We start from the raw sequence: 21,383 nt of genomic DNA, 5'->3' as shown, positions 1-21,383 counted from the left end.
ATGAACCCATCTTGTTATCTATTGCTAGGCAAACATCAGTGTGTTTACTGTAGAAATAGCCAGTTAAATTTTTAATAAGGACATTGCTAAGGCGGTTAATATGCAATGCATTGATATTCATTAATCTCATACCCTAAGCCATGCAGCCTGCTATACTTACATGCTGCCTGGCTTTGACACCGTGTCTGAAAAAAAGCATTATCACAGCATTTAGGGCTCAGATTAAAAGAGCTGCCATCGAAATGCATACCCAGCCCCAGTCAGTGTGGCACTAAACAAACAGCACTCAGCACTACCTGAACAGGCACCCGAGCAGCCCCCACAACACACACATCATCCTACACACAGTGAAGGTGGAAAAAGCCTGTACTGGAAGCTGATGAGAAGTTTGGATCAAACAAATGTCACCAGGCTTTTATGCTGAGCTCCCAGCCCTGCGCACACTGTGCCTGGTGGCTCTGTCCCTGCTGGAGATTCACATGCATTAGCACTTGCTGCTTGATGCTCAGCTTACAAAGGACACCGTACTTTCCAGGATTCTTGCCTATTCCACACCACTTCATTGCCAGTAGAACACCTGAAATGCTGGGGGTGTGATGCTTACATACTTTTAAATCAAATGTTATAACTTAGAACTATGCCCATCTCTAAGAGCTTAATTAAGAAAGAAGGCACAAACCTGCATCTCATGCTTCTAGTCACATTTTAGCCTCATTTAGTGACATAAAAGCAGCAGAAAATAAGCAAAGTGCGATGCTGCAACATCACACAGTCCTGCACTCCCTGCTATAGTGGTTGTCTGTGACGCTGGAATATCTACACAAGGCATCTTTTATTTCCCTTTCTGGCCCAAACATGGCCTCTGTGATGAAAACATGCACTTTCTGGTTGCGTTCAAAGACTCTGAGCATGCTGGCATCCAGCAGGTTTTGCAGGCACCACCATCAAGGCAAATGCACACATTACCAACCAAATCCATAATGCAGTTTTCTTCCTCTTGTTGCATCCCACATGCTGGGATTCCCAGCATGTGGGATGCCCAACAGACAGTCATGGGCACTGAATGAAAATGTAATGTTTCTCTTTCAAGGAAAAGGAGATTCACTTTCCTCAAGCAGTTAAATACTAGATCTCCTGGTCATGTCAGCACCATGCACACTGCCAGCAGATCCTCTTATCTCTTTCTGGCCACCTTATGTTCAGAATCCTTTCTACTGAGGCAAAATAATGCCACCAGAGCCTTGCACAGCTGAACTAAGTCATCTTGAGGCAAACAACACCTCACATACTGGCCATGTTCATCACCCTTGGCTCCTCTCAAATTCCCAGTGGGACACTACTAACTGACTTCTGGCACCAAAGCAGTGGTGCCAGAACAGCTATTCAGAGGTGGCACCTAACTTCTGTGCTGCACTGATCTAATCCTGCATCTGCAGTTACCTCTAGCTAACCTCCAGAGAATTATTACCAAACTGCTCAAGGCATTCCTGATCATCTTAATCTCCATGACCATGTAATCCCCTCACTGGAGTACTCACCCTGCTCCAGACATTCCTGTCTGCATACAGCTGTGCCACAGGGATTGCAACACACAGCAGCTGTCTGCCTGCTGGTCCTGTCAGTATTCAGTGCTCCTGATCTCATCAATCCCGTCTCAGGTCACAAGCCATTTTGAAATACCCCACAGGTCTCTCCCAAACAGTCTTTACTCCATGATGGCACAGCGGGCTGCAGAACTGGCTCCACGCCCAACCATGGAGTTTAAACAGCCAAAGGTCTTTGTTTCCAATGTTACCCTTAAGCCCAATGGGGACGACTGTGGCAGCCCACAGAAACAGACACATGATTCATCAAGGGGTCAAGGTGCTAAGAAACCCCTGCAATACCCCACTTTGGGTGTACAGATGTCCACAGGGCAGAGCAGAATTTCCTGTGTGGGTTTTGGCTGGAACATTCACAGGTGGAAATGGCAGGCCTTGGACCACGCTGACCTTGCAGATGAGAGAAAAAAACAGATGACTGATAGCCTGGTGCTGCAGTGCTGCTGAAATTCTCACACCTGAAGCCAACAGTAGAGGCTTTCTACTGTTAGATATGTTTCATCTTCTCTGTGATGCATGAAGGAGTTACTCAGGGCATACTGACCTTATAGGCAGCGTTTTTATAGCTGAATCATGGCTTAGAACATAAAAGGGGTAGAGAAAAATCCTTAAATTCAGTCTAGCCTATGAGAGCTTCCATTCCACATTCAGTAGTACCACTACGTGGAATATACAACGTTATGGCAAGAAGTGATAAAATGTATGCCACGACAGCATGTGGCACTCCGATGGGTACGATCTCCTTTTATACTGTTTCAGGGCAAGGGTGCATCAATAAGCTATGGGCATGATTGTCTAAACCAAAAAGAACTAAGAACACTGACTGAAGTAAATCACCCTAGCCCTCAGAAACCGGTAGTTTCCCCATTGGGAAACGAGATCTGACAAATGTACTTCCAGAGGTTTACCCTGGCAGAGAGAGGCTCTCTTGGGGCTGCCTCGCAGACAGTCCTGCCTTCCCAGCTGCAGGGAATTTGTACCACAGCTTCCCCAGGTGACACACATGTTAGGAACACGTTGATTTTACTCACAAGTGTGCCTGTAGATGAGCAATCACCTCTCTGATTTCTCAGTGTGCAGCGAAGTAGGCTCTCAAGTATAAAACTGCAGGTTTTTAGCTACATCAGACAAACAATGAAAACATTCCAAACCTGTGGGTTTTGCAAAGATCAGCTGAAAGGTGTTATTTCCTTTTCATTTACAGAGCGAGGAGCCAAGAGGGGGAATAAAAGGTGAATGGGGCATCTACGCAAGCAAAAATTGTGCACCCAAATTAAAATATGCAGAAACACTGAAATAAAATACACATAAACTAAAAATAAATAGGAAGCTTTTGTTTAAATAGTTTCTTTTTATTGATCAGTGATCTTATGCACATTAGAGTTCTGTAAAACATGGGAAAGCACATTGTTAGCATACTTTGTAAGGCGATTTGGAAGAGGTAGCGTGTGTGGAGTGTGATAAGGGAGGGAAAAATACCAAAATGAAAATGGCAGTTACAGAAAGTTATCTCTGCAGACAGATGCAAAATATAGGGCCAAAATCTGTGTTGTTATTTCTTGTGGTAGAGAGTGATAAGGCAAGAAAGTAAAGCAAACAGAGGGGAAAAATTGGACTAGTAGAAAGATAAGCAATTAAATCAAGAGCTTAGACCTGTTCTGAATCTCTGCATTTCCCAAGCATGCTCAAGAGCACTATGATATCACTGGCACATCACAGCCTCCTACCTGCTGGTTCACATGAGCTCCCAATATACTTCTTTATGACTAATGCCAAGAGAATCTGGCTTTCCTCTGCCTAAGCACTGCGTGCGTTGCTTCCGCTGATCTCTCTTGAAATGTCAACTTTACATTTCCAATATCCATAAAGAAATTCTTAATAAAAAGATATGATCTGCATTGCAGAATGAGACCTTTAAATCCTTTAGCTCTGCCAGTTTCTGGGGAACTTTTGTTAATAATGACAAACACTATTTAATAACACCGTCCTCCAATAGTAATCAAGAGACTTGCAAACATCAGTGTATCACAGATAACAAAAGCTGTGTAGTCCATGCAAATGGCTCAGCAATGGAAACAGGATTTTTTATTAGATTCTTGTACATGAACGTGGAATAAAATGTAATTTGTTCCGCAGATAACCTCGCTTTATGTCTATTTAATGTCATTTAAAGTAATTCTACTTACTTATGAAATAAGAACACATCAGAAATGCGCAAACAAATCCAACACAGTGAGTTGCCTTTTTGCCTCTGCCCTCACTGACTCTACAGCTGTAGGCTACCTTTGCTCTTAATTCAGTGACACCGCTGACTGACATTAAAAAGACCAGCCCCATCCCCTCAACATGTGCTCTTACCACCTCCCCTGCAATAAAATCATACAAGCACAAGCATGTGTTTTCTTATGGACGAACTTCTTGACCCAAGCTGTCCTGCAGTCACATCAGAGCTTCTTGAACAGAAAGACTGGCCAGGAACAAACCCACCCTTGCATTTCAAAACTTGCATTTCAGCTGGATTAAGTGATGGTGCACAGCACAGAGGGCTGAGGAGCAACATGGTCACATCTCCACACCAGCACCCAGTCTGCAGCCAAAGCAAATTAGGCCCAGCCCACCCCAAAGCTCAGATGCACTGCTAATATTGCTTGTGAGTGTAAGAAGCTTCACTCAGGTTTCAACAGAGGTAGCAATGGCTATAGCTGTGGTTCATGTGCAAGCCAAAAACATGAGGTACTGCAGTTTTTAGCACAAAGTCCCTCTGGTTCCCTATGGGTATTGGGTGCATCTGGTAACACTGCACTGGCTCATGGAGCTGCTGAGCACCTGATGGCCTCCACATCTGTCACCTTGCTGCTGCAATGCCACCTCATTGTCTAATTTGTCTGGAAAGAGCTTAGGAAATCTTAAGGTGAAATGCTGCATGAAGTACGTGATAGTGTTTTAGTGCTAATGTACCTTCTGTGTGACTTTCTGTTCTGGAGAGGCACCATGACCTACTGAACCTGAGCACTGTGCTGGGAAACCTGGAGTTCTAATTTTGCCTTTACCGTGACCTTCCCATCCTCCATCAGAATAGCTGAGCTTTGTTGTGTCCAGCTCTTGGTTTCTAAAATGCAACAACATCTACAGACCCCACGCTACAGAGCTGCTACCAGCAGGGCCCCATTTTCAAAGGGTGCTGAACACCTATCAGTGAGGCTTACCTCAGGTGTTTAAATGGAGTGGGGAGGAGGGTCAGGAACCTTCAGAAGACACATCTTCAACATCAGCTGTACTTGGAAAATACACAGCATCGCTCATACTAAAAGGTAAGCACTGGTGCTGCTAAAGTTTTCGTTTGCTTAATGATTTCTGCTAGCCAGTGGGAACTCTCTCTAGTTTTTGATGTGGTATGAAACATTCCAATTAAGAGGATACTTTAGGAAGTTTTTCTAGATGGAGAATCACAATGGACTCTTTATAATCTAAAATCCCCGAGGCTCTTTTAGGCCCAAACCTTTTAAGATGGTACTTCAGAATTTCTTTCCTTTTTTAACTTACTTTACAATAAAGCCATGAGCGGTGAAAACCAGTAAAACTTCCCCTGGCTAAGCTAAATCCTCCAGACCAATTATAAATCATAAAAAAGAAACCTTTTATGGCTTTGTAATGCTTATTAGAAAGAATAAATAAAACAGTTTTCACATGCATTTTTTATCTAGGAATCTTCTTTCCTATGCCGATAGAAATTGTGGCAGACAACATAAAAAAGGGTAGGTAACAACAATAAGGTCTCTATTTTTAGCTCTAGACTCCTATTTTTGTAGGAATAAAGAGCCATCCAGATTCATTTTCTCATGTGTACATCTCTCTGCAGCAGACCTGCACATACTTGCCCTTATTTATCTGAGTCATATTTGCAATGCTGGAAAGGTAATGGCAGTTTAAATACAACTTTCCATTGCCATTGACAGGAAAAAGACTCAGAAGTCAGGGTAAAAAGCTACTAATTCATGAGCTCAGGATATTTTTGGTGGTCTCCTCTATCTACTGCAGTAGCAACAGCAGTGACCTGCCTGGTGTATTTCCTTACTCCATACCCGGCCCACTGCTCAAATTCATTCATTTTTCTTTCTTTCCCTCTTCTGCTTATTTCAGATTTTCTTTCTTGGTTTCACATTTGATCTCAGTTGTGGCTTCTTCATCTGCTCTGTTGGGACAGCACCCCCTCACACTTCACACATGAAGTTCCAATACTGTGAAGGGTGGAACAGCCCTGTGTTTCCCATTATCTCATCTCACATCTTTCCTTTGCCACATATTTTCTTGAACTAATCTGCACCTCCTCAGGCTGCGATAAAACAATTTAATTCAGATGGCATTAACTCATTGTACTCGACTGAATTGACTAGGCTGAGTATATGTTAGTAGCTTATCCAAATCACACCCAAGCGAGTCTGCAAAGTAAGTGTATTTTCCTCCACTTTCACCATACTTTCCAATTTAGAGTCTGCAGAGGAACTGCAGGTTAGTTTCATTCAATGAATTGCAGAGACAACGTAAAGTACCTTGCAGAACTGAAAAGTGTACGGAGATTGATCTCACAGCATAGCGCTTACAGCACAGATTAGTGAAGTCTGAGGTCCTGGTTCAATTCTCTGTGCTGATGTATGGTTTTTAATTTATACAGCACTGAAAATGACAAGAGTGACAAGTGAAAAAGGCTTACCCTGGCATGAGCAATAGCACAGGAATGTAAACAAGATCTTGAACTTCAGGTCATTCATAGACAAGGTGTTATGTCTGTGAATAAATAGAGGCAGACTGTAGGTGTGCAACTACAGGATGAGTGGAAACTATTTACAGCCTTGTAACTCCAATTAAGATATAAGGGAAAAGAAAATTCACCATGCAGTTGGTTCAAGACCACTAGAGAACTTGAGGAAGTGGTGGAACATTGAACATTGGACATAATTAGAAATGAACTCAGTGTGGCCCTTAGCAACTTGACCCAGTTGTACTGCTGTGAGCAGGAGCTGGATTCTTAGGTCTTTTCCAACCTAAATTGTTCCGTGATTCTGTGAAGTCTTTGGTCTCAGTGCGCCCAAAGCTCTTGTTCTTTGAAGTTTTGGAGGACTTCATAACCTTCACTGAAGCAGACTGTTATCAGAGAATCATTAAAGTTGGAAAAGACCTCTTAGATCACCTATTCCTCCTGTCTACCTACCACCAATACTGCCCACTAAGCCATGCCCCTCAGTGCCACATCTCCAGGTTTCTTAAACATCTCCATGGATGGTGACTCCACCACCTCCGTGGGCAGCCTTTTTCCCTCACCACTCTTTTTGAGAAGAAATTCTTCCTAATATCCAACCTGAACCTCCCCTGGTGCAACTTCAGGCCATTCCTTCTTGTCCTATCACTGTTACCTGGGAGAAGAGGCCGACCCCCACCTCACTACAACCTCTTTTCAAGTCAGCAGTACTGGTTTCTGAGCATCAGACTACAACCAGGTGTGTTTCTTGCACTTTGGGATGCCCACCCACAGGTTATCTGTCTGTAAACTACAGCTTTTTTGTTCCACCAAAAGGTTTTTTCTTTGCCTTCCTGAGCTGTATAAATAGGGATGTGAACTGTAGTTTTACGAGATAAACATCCATTACAAAGCAGGGGGTGAGGACAGTATGTAACCACATCTACATCATTCTAGAGGCCAATGTCACCTGTCCCTACTTAAAACTAGAATCTGAACTCTATTCTAGCTGACTGCCATTCGATTAAAAACCAGACAGAGTGAAAACCCAAGTCCAAATGACAATGACCTTTTCAGTAAAATAAAACTATGTGGAGGTTGATGCATGTTTTTAATCCATGTTTAAGAACTCTTTAAAATGTCAGCTGTCCAGTCTGCTGAATATAACACTTTGTTCCAGTTTAAGCTTCAGAATAGAAACTATCACATCTCAATCATTTATGTCAGCAGGAAGGGGCCTCACACTGCCTTGATGCCAACAACTAAACAAAACATTTTACAGATTGCCTGACACATTTTGTACTTGCTTTGCATCACAGGAAAAGTAGAAGAGATCACTGAAAGCAAGCAGCCACAAAGAACCACGTTCTCTGCAAATCCTCTTCTGGAGAGGATGCAGATACAGTAGCAAATAATCTACCTTCTCTATGTGTACTTCTGCAGAAGGCTGAAGCATAAATATTGTGTGTGGCGTGCCACATTCTGAAGAGAAGGTTAATGCTGTAAGAAAAAACAAACTCTCCAAAATTGCACGATAAACAAAACGACAACATCCGATCTGAAAGCAGTTACTGCCATAAAGATCTCCGCTTTGGCTAATAGATGGATCACATAGAAATGACAATAATGCTGTTTACATCAGCACATTAATCCGTAACCTTTTTTATTGTGGTGAAGTTGCAGCAATTATTACTCGCAGTCAGAAAGACATATTTTAAGCTTATACAAAGGCTAAAATCCTGACAACGGGGGCTTTGAGTTGTTAAAAATAATAAAGGCTCCACAGTTCAATACTTTCAATTCCTGTTGCGTGGCATTTGCCCCTCTTACGTGAAACACTGATTATGATTTTGTGTGGTTTTATTACAGCTTAAACAATGACGTGAACCTAAATTCAGTGTGAATGACATCAGTTGTTAACTATCTAACAAGAAATGATCATTGCTATAAATCTATTTTACGTTTTACAATGATTGTTTAAGACAGCTGAGGCTCATGTGAGCTGAAAGAGTATGTCAGCATACAGCAGCTGCTGATAATAACCAGCATGTGCTGGCAAGAGCCTTTTGTTTTCTGAAGGTAATTAAAACTTGCTATAGTTTTCCAGCTGCTACACAGTCAACAAGGAGTACTCTTAAAAATGCGGGGAGTATTTCTGATTCACTTTAAAAGCACTGTGACCATCTCTACCAAATGTTTATGTAAAAACAATTATTCTACAGTTTCATTTTTTCATGCATTTTCTACCCAATGACCTGTATGTCAGTCGTTTGGGTCAAAAAGCTATTAACAATCAGCTTCGAATGCTCAGGAGGAGAAAAGCACGGTAATAACAATCATTTTGCTGAACAATAAAACATAGACATGCAACTGTTCATATCCTTACCCCTAAAATTTGGTATTATCTGTATTCACTTTGTATTCTTAAAGCTACAGACACTCTTTATTGGAACCAGGGTTTTTTTTTGGTTTTTTTTTTTAAACATTCCATTCTCAGAATCAGTCAGCAGATAAAATGGAGTACTGTCAGTATGGGAAATAAATGGCTCTGAGGAGCTACAATTAAAATGCCAGTAGTTTTTTTTACCGGTCCTCATTAAAGCCTTAAGATGGGATGTTTCCAGGATTTCAGACCACAGTCATCCTCCAGTTCTTCTGTAACTGCAGAGAGAATGAAGATCATCTTCTCACTTGCTGGCAGCATGCAAAATTTAGGTCCTATGCCCAACTAGAGTCCAAGAGCAATGCAGTATTTATCTTAACCACAGTGTTCTACAGGACTGGTTCAAACCATGACCTCCCAGAATAATGCAATTTAAAACGTCTATCATTTCTGATTAACACAGAACTGTTTGGTTAAAGCAAGTGAGAGGTTTCTTGAACAACCTTTGTGTGCTTAGTTATGAAAAAATAATTGGTCTGTAGCAAAGCTTCTGATCTCAGGGCATGATTAGTCCAAAATACCCTTATTGTCAAGGAAACAGAAAACACTTTCCAATTATTATCAGGACTATGATAAGGTATTATACCCTCTTTCTTCCACATCTCACACTTAGCTGGCTGCTGTTTCTAGAGCCAGCCCAGACAAGTAAAAACTGTGCACAATCCTGGCCAGCAGCCTTAATAGGAGGTTATCAGAGAGTTAATGAACGAAGTTTTCTAAAGGCACGCCCACCAGCACCAGAAAGCGAAGACGAGAACTGTAAGAATAAAACAAAGCAGAAGGGTGAAATTCCAGTTGTATGGGGCAAAATGCAGCACCTGTCAGGCTGGCCAGGGAAAGGTCTCAGCTCTACTCCTGAATTATCTCTGGCTTTACTCAATCTATTACAGAATAGGCTTCTTCATGTACCAGTGTAATGAATTTTATACTTATTCAAGTATTAATTGCTATGTAAGTCAAGAAAATGAGTACAGAATTGTGTTTATTTCATATCTTTCACAGCTGACTGGATGCTGTTGTATTACTGTGCCTGGTACTCAGCAGTACACTCTGTGCTTGGGGTAGGGAAGAACGTTCTTGGTTGATCTACCTCCCAGCGATGGTGAACTGTTTAAATCCTTGGACTTAAAATGCCTATTGCCCTCAGAAATCTCATTTTCAGGCCTATGAATAGGTCTATAAATTTATATAAATAATTACGCAAATATATGTACAAAGATAAGATAGGTAAACAGATATGAACTAGTTGCTCAACTTCTTCATCACAGTCCAACCAAACTGCATGTTAGCCCATGGGCTAATGGTGGCAAGAGGTCCTGGTGTGCAGCTTGGCTAACAGGAAGACAATTGATCCATCCTAGGCCGCTCTGATGGCTGATAATATGATACCTATGAGATAGGCTGAGAGAGCTGCGTTTGTTCAGCCTGCAAAAGAGAAAGGCTCCAGGGAGACCTCAGCAGTCTTCCAGTACCTAAAGGGGGCCTACAGGAAAGCTAGAGAGGGACTTTTTTACCAGGGCCTGCAGTGAAAGGACAAAGGGTAATGATTTGAAACTAAAAGAGAGTAGATTTAAGTTAAATGCAAGGAAGAAATTCTTTATTCAGAGGGTGGTGAGGCACAGGCTGCCCAGAGAAGCTGTGGGTGCCCCATCCTTGCAGATGCTCAAGGCCAGGTTGGATGGGGCCCTGGGCAGCCTGAGCTGGTGGGAGGTGTCCCTGCCCACAGCAGGGGGTTGGAACTGGATGGTCGTTAAGGTCCTTTCCAACCCAAACTGTTCTATCTTTCTATGATCATCTGCTTTGTTAGTCTTAAAAGGGACTTTCAGGACGTGATAGTGGAGAAAATAAGGATTACTGGCAAAAAAAAAAAAGAAATAATTTTTTTTCTTTAACAGCTGCAATTGTTGCCTCTTAAACTTCAGAGGACAGAACTAATGAATTGATCATAACATAAGGGACCATTTGAGATAATAAGACTCTCAGCAAATAACACTGCCATTATGTGTCAGTGAGCTGAAACGCTTATTATGCAGTTTAGCTGAAATTCAAAGGCACAAAGCATTGGACATGACTGGCAGCAGCAATGACTAAAAATACTTCAACATAAAAGGGATTTAAAATGTCACAGGAAATCTCTTCCTTAGAAAACTGGCGCTGCCCATGAATAGACCATTCTTGGCTCGAACAGATGAAACCCTGTGACTCGTGTGCGCTGGGTGTGCGTGAAGGCACCCCACTGCCTCCTGCACATCGCTACGGTCCCATCCTGCATGGATAAAGGCAAAGCTCTGAGCTGAAATGGCCTCAGATAGCTGAACGAATGTCTCAAAAGCAGTGAGAGCTGAGCACGACATCCAGCTCTCATTTTCAAGGTGAGATGCTGAATGAGGAAAGGCTGCACTGCAGGCTGTGCATCACCAACAGCACTGTTTGATCCAGGTTACATTGCTCAGGCAGTACTATGAAATGCAGCTTTTGATGCAGTGGCTCTGGTTTTGGCAAGGGACATCCAATTTTAATACAGAATCAGCAGCTTGAGTTATAAAGAGGTTTTGGACTACACAGTTGGAATATCTCAGCCTGTTAATTTTGAAGGGACTTTTAAACCAGTTATACATCAATGAACGCTTGCCAAATTTAAAGGAAAATAAAGTCCTTCTAACTTAGGGGAAGGCTTAGGCAGACTGCCACTCTTAATGAAGTGAAACTGACAGAATGGCAGTTTTAAAAATTCCTAGGAAAAACATGTAAATATAGCTGTAAAAATTAATAAGGGGAAAGTAAAAAGCCAAGGACTCACTGTCTCATCATCTGCGCCAAGCAGTTAACTTTTGGATTTTACATTATCCTCCTCAGATAAATGTTTGCAGGAAGAGAAAGCCATTATCTTTGAGGTTACAAAATGATTAGCTATTCAGCTGCTGCCATCAGATACAATTAAAGGAACAAAACAAAACTCGGATTCATCCCACAGAACATTCGAGTTTGACAAATATATTATGAAAAAGAGTCACATTGCGTGGCAGTATGAGCCCTGTCCTGCCTGGATTCCCACTCCCATCCCAGTTGGCGACTAGAAATAACTAACAGTTCCACCCTTTAGTGACTTGTGTGCCTCTCACACAAGCTCCACAAATGCTATACTTGTGTGATCCGAGTCATCACAGAGAGACTTCTCTCGTCTTCCTCAATCTTTGGTTCCTTCTCAAACATACACCACTAAATGAAAGACAGCCCAATTTCTGTTTTAATTTGTTAAATAGCATTGCCTGGCTCATGTCTATGCTACCTGGGACCAGTTAGCCCTCCAATAAACCTGCTCAGTGTTGCACTAACTGAAGAAGGACAAAACAGAGTCAGGGAGTCTTGCCAGCACCATGGGGAGCCATGGATAATCCACACTGAAGCCTATGTACAGCCCAAAGGATGCACATAGTAGGGGATGCAACAATAGCAGTTGGAGATCTAGAGGGAAAAACAAAACCAAAACCAAGTGCTGGGGGCTTGCAGTAGTTTACCTGTATAGAAGTGTTAGATGAGGAAAACCCGTACTGTCATCCCACCTTCCAGACATATTCAACAATAGAAGTTGTACCGGAGCCTTTAGAAAAACATCTTTCCTTAAAGAAAATGTGTAGTATTTTCCTGCAGATGTGACTTTGAGAAGGAAGCTGGGAAATCTCATAGAAAGATGGTAGACTTGGGAGAGAAAGGGGGGATGCTGGTGGTGGGGTAGTGGATAAAGAGGATAAGAGCTACAATTCAACCTAAGGATCCCACATTTACGTATTGTTCTTTCCCATACTCCCCTCCTAATCCAGTGACAGAGATTTATAAACAAACATGGCACAACTGATAAAATACACAAACGTGAGAAACACCAGCGACTCATTAAGTCAGAAAAAAAGTCAGAATATCCTTTAGGCTGTTAGGACTGAACGAGAGAGGCAACAACAAACATACAGATTTTGCTTCCAAATCCTGTAATCTTTGCTCAAACAAACAGACCTTTCTCCACCACAATCCTGTTAGAAGAGAGCACAATTATTGCCAAAGGCCTGCAATATCTAGCTCATTAAAACAATACCAGTTGACATTATTAGGATTTATTACTTTGCTCCTTTAGTACAGAAAAAGATTCATCTGAGTACACTGCAGAGCTGAGTCCTTCTTTGGCAAAGGACATCAAGTGGAAAGCAAAGTGTCTGGTATGCTCCAACAAGGCAGCTTCCATGCCTGGCAGATGGTATTTACTTAAGACACACTGCACAGCCCATATTTTAAACTAAGTTATTTCTCTGAGTTCACCTAACTTATCACAAAGACAGAAACTTGTGCTCGTCTGCGGGTGGATGTTATTAACTCCCCAGTAACCTGAAGTGTTACGGAGCAATTTTCTTCTCCCAGTAGAATTAACCTCCTCAGTAATAGATCAGAAGCGAAAAGCCACAACATGTTTCCAGGCTGAGTCATGCACATGCTTTTCAGCTAAGCTCCCAAATGCTCTGAATCATGCTGTCTGTGCTCCATGGTTTCTGAATGCCCTGCTCAAGGTGCTCCAGCCCTGCCGTCCCCGTGGGATTCCATGGTGTGAAGCCTGGCTCTGGTCAGATCAGCTGATGTGCGGAAATGAACCTTAGGTGAGAAACTCAAAAGGTTTTTAAGCAAAAAAGGTATGCATGAGAAGAGAGGAACCATTACCACAGCTTAGTTTGATCTCCTGTATGCCACAGGCCTCAGGATTTTAGCCAGTAATTGGTGCATGAAGATGAGGTTTTACTGACTCGCCCACATTCAAGAAGAATAACAACTAGCATATACTGGATCATGCAGGCCATAGAATTCAGTATTCTGCCCTTGAAAACAGCTGTTACAAAGTGGAACAAACAAAACTACAACTGTTTAATAACCAAATTACAAGGGAGCTGGCTTTTAAGCCCCTTCAATTAGTGTCTCTTAGGCTCTAATCTAAATACATAGTATGTCTGATACGAAACAGCTCATATAATTGTTTAAGTGCAATTAGAAGTCTGAGAATACTGTATGATACAGGTAAGATAAAAACAATGACTATGGCTAAGATGCTATCAATAACTTCATAGCGTTAGCAGTTGAACCAAACCAAACCAATAAAAAAAAAACACATTAGTAAATATTACCTAAAGAGAAACATAATATCTTCCTGGAGCTTAACATTGGTGAATTTTTTAATTAACTTACTGCTTTGGCACAAATATTCCACTTTATTTTCGGGGCTTTATGTATAAATACAGGCATAAGAACCTTCCAGTAACAAAAGTTCTATGTTCAGATTATTTTTGATTAATCTATTTCTGTGAGTAATTTCTATTTTACTTTTGCATTCTATAGCATTTTATATACCCCAGTGACTTATCAGTTCTAAATTTAAACTTATATATATATACATATATATATACATAGTTATCAGTACAGCAATGACTCATTTATTGAGTGTACATCTTATACCTATTGGATTAAATGTCTTTTAACATTACTGGCTCCCATTACACAACAGGGGTAAATTGAAAATTAAAAACCTCCTCAGTGATCAGTACAGGAGACAGAGAGCAGCACATACAGCTGCTCATTTCATCATGAGCAATTTCAAAACAAAAATGTTTCACTTAGATTGTACCTCGGCAGAAATCCAGCTTTCAGTGAAATCAAGAGCAAAAGTCCCCCAACTCAACAGATGACCCAACGTCTCCTTCTCTGTTTAAACTGCTTGTGTCAGCACAACTAGCCTGGCCACTCTGTGGCTGTTTATTTGTGCCACACAGAATCACAGAATGGCTGAGGTGGGAAGGGACCTCCAGAGGCCACCTTGTCCAACCCTGCTCCAGCAGGGACCCAGAGCACTGAAGTGTTCCTGGTGTTCAGAGGAAACCTCATGTGTACACTGCCTCTGGTCCTGGTAGTGGTCACCATTGAGCAGAACCTGGCTCTGGCCTCTTTGCACCCTCCCTCCAGGTATTCATGGACACTGATGAGATCTCCCCAAGCCTCCTCTTCTCCACGTGGAAGAGCCCCAGCTCTCTCAGCCTTCCCTCACAGGAGAGGTGCTTCAGGCCCTCCATCATTTTCATAGTCCTTTGCTACACTCTCTCCAGTATGCCCAGGTCCCTCTTGTACCAGGGAGTCCAGAACAGGACCCCACAGACCATGTGAGGCCTCACCAGTACTCAGCAGAGGTCAAGGATCACCTCCACTGACCTGTCAGCAACACTTTGTCTAATGCAGCCCAGGATACCATCATCCTTCTTTGTGGCAAGGGTACAATGATGGTCCCAGTTCAACTTAGGATACCTAGGTCCCTTTCTGCAGAGTTGCCTTCTAGCTGGGTGAGGCTAGAAGAAATCGTTATAGCACAGTTTGATCTCTTGTATCCCACAGGCCTCAGGATTTTAGCTGGTAATTGGTGCTTTAAGCTGATTATTCAGCAAGTGCATGAACTTCCAATTTGTTCTAACTTTGGTATAATTCAACAGCTTTGAACCTATCCATCAGTTACTGGCTCCAGTGAAGGCTTCTCTAACCTTCCTTTCCAAATGTTCTTTTTCCTATGAAGTATAATCTTGTAGAAGCTCAATTAGCTGGACTGCAGTCTTTCTCTCTACTATTTATAAATATATTTTTATAAACACACCTCAGGGTACTTTAAATTTATAAATATCCCTCAGGATGTTTACACGTTTTGTGTGAAGACTCAGTGCAGATAGTTCAGCCAATTCAGAGTATGAGCTTAGAGAGAAAAAAATGAAGAAATCCCACAATTTCATTGAAAACCTCCAGTTTATCTACAGTTTGGGGTGAGGACTTGAGGAAAGAGTGTGTTTAAGGAAAGAAAGATGATAGTGAAGAAGTTTTGTGCAGTGTAGGGCCTTCATTTTTAATGGAGTTTGAGATAGTATAAAAAGAAAAGTGTTTACAGACTCAGTTAAGACCATTCCAAAGACAAGTCAAGTCTACTGCCCCAAATACTGCCTGGGCTGTGAATGTGCACCCACCTCACACACTTGTCTTACTGGGGAGAGCCATGCCCAACCTGAAGTCTGCAATGCAGCTCCACAGCGGAGGATGCTTTTCCTGGTAGGTCAGGCCAGAAAAGTCCCTTCCTGCCTTTTACTCGTTCCTGCTGCACCTCTGAGGAGCAGTTCACTCCCAGGTGTTCAAAAGGCAGGAAGGAGGTCACTGCCATAGGTCAGAGACAACCCAAGCGGGGGGTTCCAATCATTATAATTGTGTTGAATCTTGTTGCTTCATCTTTTGGTTTCTTGGGTTCAGACAGTTAGGTTAACAGATGTAGAGGTAAGTGGCCAGCATCCAGAACGTGCGGAAGGCTATGGTTGAGGTTGCCTGAACAACCACATTTTGGCCTCTTTGTATGTTTGAACAAAACCACAGTCTTTAATTACACAGTCATATCCTGCTTCTAATCTCATGTGATGGACAGGTGCTCCCTACCTGTACACATACCCAGAATGTGATCCAGGACTTTTTAAATACAGCCTACAACATTTTCAAGTGTCGTAGTGACTTCAAGTTCTCATTATGAGCATTCTATAGGAATGTATTATGGCCATCTATTGCTGATAGTGTTTACACTGACAGATAAAATTTAAAGTCACCTAAAATACACATCTCACTCATATCCCTCTGTGACACCTTCCACAAACTGGACACTACTCATGCTTAGAAAGGAGAATAGTTAAACACATTGAAGTCCAAAGGGAAGAATATAGGCAAAATATAGGCAAAAGCATCTTTCTTTGTACTGCTAATGCTTACTCAAACTAGACAAGCAGAGGTGACATACAGTTACTGTACTCACAGAAGTTCAAAACTGAACTTAAAACATACAAAGTTATAAAACATCTGCTGAGTGATGAACAGAGAGTTTGCCTTGAAAAGTTATAATATGCTTTGAGATTGTTCCATCAAAAGATCCTCTTAAACTGCTCTTGCCTGTGGACACGAACTGAGACAAATAACAGAGCATTACTCACTGTGGGCAGGAATTTACTCACTAAGAAGCAGTATTCATCTTTTTTTTTTTTCCTTCGTGTTATTTTTTTACTAGAAGTGCAGTCTAACAAATTCCCCTGTAGATAAACTGAGAACTTTCTTTAACAGCAATGCCTGGATGTGCTGGGACATAATGTGGCCTCCTTCACCTTGACGTACGCTGTACTTCAGCTGCACAGCCCTTGCTTTCAATACAATATTTTCAGATTATGGCCTTAATTCTTGCTTTTCACCTACAACTACTTCATATTTTCTGTTCTAGTCTGTATTTAGCCATATACTCTAAAAGAAATAACAACTTTGTGACTCATGTAACAGAAATTCTCGAAAGTCACCACTTTATATATTGAAAGCGAGCGTGAGTAATCATTAATGAATTCTCATACAGCTACTACACACACAGTTTGAATAAATACCTCAGACCAAGCGTGCTACACCCTGTTCTTTTACGCTGAGGCATGTGTCCCCTTCAGCATGGAAACTAACGGGCTCAGGGGGGAAAGGGGATCATCAAAAGATCACATTTTAAAAATACCCATTTAATATCAGACAGATAATTACTGCTCACATTCACAGACCACTACATAATTCTGCCTCATGGAGTCAGAGTGAACACAAACCAAATATTATGGACCTTCACAGTGTGATCTGACTAAAATAGCAGTCTAGTTTCTTTCTTTCTCTTATGGCAGATTTCTTTTTGGAAATGATTAAATAACAACATTCCTCTAACAATTCATTTCATTTATTTCTAACAAACACCAAAGGAAAACACAAAGGAAAGCTTCTTCAGCAGAAGTTTTGTTTTAAAGAAGGAGCAAAAGCTGTATTTCACAATATGATAGAGTAATTTAGCAACATTTAGAATAGAATAGCACATGCCACTAATGACAGAAAAGCTGCAAGTGCACAGAACACTTGGTATCATTCTGCAGTAGTGAAGTAGGTTCATATCCCCAGTGGAAGCTCTGACTGGCCTGTGCATTGCTTCATAAACTACTCCTTTCACTAAGGAAAATTATCCCTGATGTAAGAACTTCAGTGTTTGCTATTGTGAGTTTCTCTGGTTTGAAATCCAGCAACCAAGAAATCGCTGCACAAGAAGCAGAGAGCAGGTATTCAAACAAGCCCCAAGGCATTTTAGCACTTAACTACGTGGCAAGTCTCTTTCCAGCAAAGCAATTAAGCATGCAAGGCTCACTGTTCCAACAGTATTAAAATGAAGACTGGATGTTTTTCTAAACATATGCTCTACTTCAAACAGTGATTAGACTGGGGAGGTGCTAGCAGAAGCATTAAGGTAGCAGATAATACATTCCCTCAAATACATTCCCTTAACGGCATCATCTGGCCTTAAAAAATGTGTGCAATGATACATGAATGCAGGGAGATGGAAGACTGATTTACATGTTTTACTGAATGGGGCTACCGAGAGTTGATTTCGGTTTTCATGTTACATCTCCTGACTGAGTTTTCAACATATTCCTGTTCAGCTGCTCTTGGCACTATGCTACTAACTAGCTGCACTTGTCAATTTGTTGACAAAACTCACTGTTCTCTGAAGGGACAGGCTCAGAGCACATCACAGTCCTGCTCTGCCCACACAGCAGCTCTTCCTTAGAGATTCCTAAGTAAGACTTAAGTCTTACTGACTTTAGTCAGTACTTGTGAAGGCTTGAAGAACGGTACATAGTGCCAGTCCCACCAGGAACAGACCCAGCGTGCTTAGGCCTAAAGGAGGAAGCCCAGAGTGGGACAGGCTGACCTGGGGAGGCCTTGTGAGGGGCCTGTCAGTGCTTTGGCTAGGATTGGTGACTTGGATCTTGGATTTTATCCTGTGTAGACAGGAGGGTTGGGGCTGTGGTCTAATAGTTAGACTTAGCTTTTTTTAGTGTTGCTAACACAGCTATTATTACCAAAATTATTATTCATTACTTGGAGCACTGTGTACCTTGCATATGATTTTCCACCAGGCCTGTCTATTCCTGCATGTGGGCACATAAACACACATCAGCACCTATCTGCACATTCAATATCATTACTGCTAATGAACTGGCACAACCAACAGCAGACTGTCTCCAGCTTATTATCAATAAAAGAAGCGCATTCTTAAGAATCTGAAATACATAAATTTCTTTTGTGTGGGTACACACTGAACTGCAACATAGATTACATCATCAAGGCACGATACAAACCACAGAATCTCAGAGCTGTAGGGATTGGAAGGGATCTCTGGAGATCACAGAGTCCGGCCCCTGCTGCTACAGCAGGTTCCCTACAGTAGGTTACACAGGGAAGTGTTTGGTGGGTTTTGAATACCTCCAGAGAAGGAGACTGCACCACGTCTCTGGGCAGCCTGTTCCAGTGCTGTCACCCTCAAAGTAAATATTTTTTTCCTCACGTTCAGGTGAAATCTCCTGTGTTCCAAGTTGTGCCCATTGCCCTTGGCCCTGTTGCTGGGCATCACTAAAGAGAACCTGGCCCCATCCCTAAAGAGTCATGCCCAGTAGATATTTACTAAGTGTTAGTAGGATGCCCTCACATGTAATTTCCTACTGCTTTGTACAGGACATTATGGAAAACTGTGGCAGATTCACTACATGCTGAGCAATCATACAACAAACTGCAGGCAGAAAAGCTACAACTCAGGAATTCCTCTCTGTCCCACCATGCTGCATCTTGAGCCATGGCAGTGCTTACTGCCTTCATCTTCAGTACTAACTACAGGATCCAGCTACCTCTGCCACTGCACCACGTAGCCAAGATTGCTTTAAATGACTTAATTTTTAGAGAACATGCACATCATACTTCAAGTACAATCTCAACTCCAGCCTTTCCAGTCTGCCACCTAGCACCGGCTTTTGAGAGGTGTGCTATGGAATAGCTCCGGTCATCCAAATGGTCCTGCAAGACCCAGGAGGGAAAGCTGTAGGGCACAGCAGGCAGAGGAGGCACATTGAACTATTTCATCAGTAGCTGCTTCTTGAAAATTAAGTTGGCTCTAATACCATGCCTAAAGCTATTCCAAATGAATTTGAGGAGAAATAAATTACCCTTCCTTTCCATTCAGTCCTAGCTGTACACTGTGTACACAGAATGACATAATATCCTTCCTGAAATTAGAGCGGCAGTAAGGACCAGGATCCTTCAAACAGGACCAGTTCCTGAGATTGCGCTGCAAACAACTTCATTTTCCTAATTGCCACAGAAACTATCTTCTTCATCTTTATTTAAAAGCTGGCCGAAGTAATACGTATTGTTTTCTTTATAAAAACACAATAAAGGTTTCATCGCTATATCCCTGTACTTCTGTCAGGGTTTGACAGCCACAGCTACACACAATGTTACCTGAAAGCAACGCTCAGAAATAGCCACTCTATGTGACTGCTGCTGCTCAGAAGCTCGCACCAATTCCTTTAATATTTCCCAGATATAGACAGTGAATGATATTAACTCTCTGGCTGTCCCTAGTTAGCAGAGTCAACCACCTTTTGTGAACTGTCAAGAAAGTACCTGAGAAACAATTATCTTCAGGATTTTCTATTTTTGATGGCAAATACATGGCATACTCTATTCCATATGTTGGATCACATCTACCTTGGAAAATGGCATTCTTTGAAAATGGTGCTACTAGATAATGATTTTTTAATGTGGAAAAACTAGCTCAGTTGGCTTTTGTTTTTTTATCTTTGTTTTAAACATTCAGAAGATAATTTAAATTGCACATTCAGGCCAAAGGATTTGTCTTGAGGCCAATCTGCATTTAGCTTCAGCACTGTAGACACTCAGAAAAAATCAATACTCTGCAATGACCATCCAGATAAATGCATAAGCAATCACAGCAAGCCAAGTCAGCAATTATTTTTAAGGACATGTGACAAGTTTCCTAATCCTCTGACAGTTAGACATGCTTGTATCCAGAGGGGGTTACCCCTGCTCCTCTCTCCCATCTGCCCTGCTATGTTTCTACCTGACTGATCAGCTATTCTGTCCATGCATTACAGCAGGTGGGTTTTACTTGCAGCTCTCAGAGCTGAGGTACCAATGCCAGGGACTGCTGTGCCAGTCAGAAAAAGATGAACTTCAGCACCTAAAACTCCCTCATAGTTTATGATTAAAAGATAGCATAGTTAAATAGCTAAACAAGCATTAGCATTTGTCTCTCTGCCTGCCTATGTGCATATGTGCAGAGTGTAGGAAAAACTACTTATGAATGACTACCTCAAACTCTGACCCAAGCCACATTAGTTCGGAGCAGAGAGAGGAAAAGAGGCAGGAAAATCTGAGGCATGAAAACACCTTCTATTACGAAAGCGGGAACCTGGGGAGGGCTCCTGCCAGGCACTCACTCACCTTGCTGGATCTTGGTCAGGAGCTGCTGACGTGCAAGAATCCTGCTTGTCCTGTAGGGAGGGCGTCTCGCTGTCTGGTCAAACCACAGGTACATCTCCTGGCCCTCGGGTGACACTGAGTTTAGGTAGTAGCAACCCGTGCCTGACGTCCTGGGCACCTGCTTCAACATCTCCGCTCCTTTAAAATCCCTCTTTCACTTTCCTAT

At 42.0% G+C, this 21,383-nt stretch overlaps 1 protein-coding gene across 10 annotated transcripts in view; it reads right to left on the bottom strand.

Annotated features, from left to right (window-relative positions):
- The window catches only part of STARD13 (StAR related lipid transfer domain containing 13), a 300,043-nt gene that overhangs the window by 105,487 nt on the left and 173,173 nt on the right, over positions 1-21,383 (bottom strand). Inside the window, exons 1-2 of one of the 10 annotated variants that reach the window (XM_046909823.1) lie at positions 21,179-21,373; positions 8,924-8,997 (exon numbers count right to left, since the gene is read on the bottom strand). The exons of 8 other annotated variants lie outside the window; for them this stretch is intronic. In XM_046909823.1, coding sequence (XP_046765779.1) covers positions 8,924-8,933 — 10 coding nt within the window. In that variant the 5' untranslated portion in view covers positions 8,934-8,997; positions 21,179-21,373. Of the gene's footprint in view, positions 1-8,923; positions 8,998-21,178; positions 21,374-21,383 lie in introns of those variants that run through there. One more of the 10 variants, XM_417104.8, reaches the window with a different exon arrangement.

The sequence above is a fragment of the Gallus gallus genome, chromosome 1, assembly GCF_016699485.2.
Source record: "Gallus gallus isolate bGalGal1 chromosome 1, bGalGal1.mat.broiler.GRCg7b, whole genome shotgun sequence".
NCBI lineage: Eukaryota > Metazoa > Chordata > Aves > Galliformes > Phasianidae > Gallus > Gallus gallus.
This window is presented reverse-complemented; position numbering and strand designations above follow the sequence as displayed.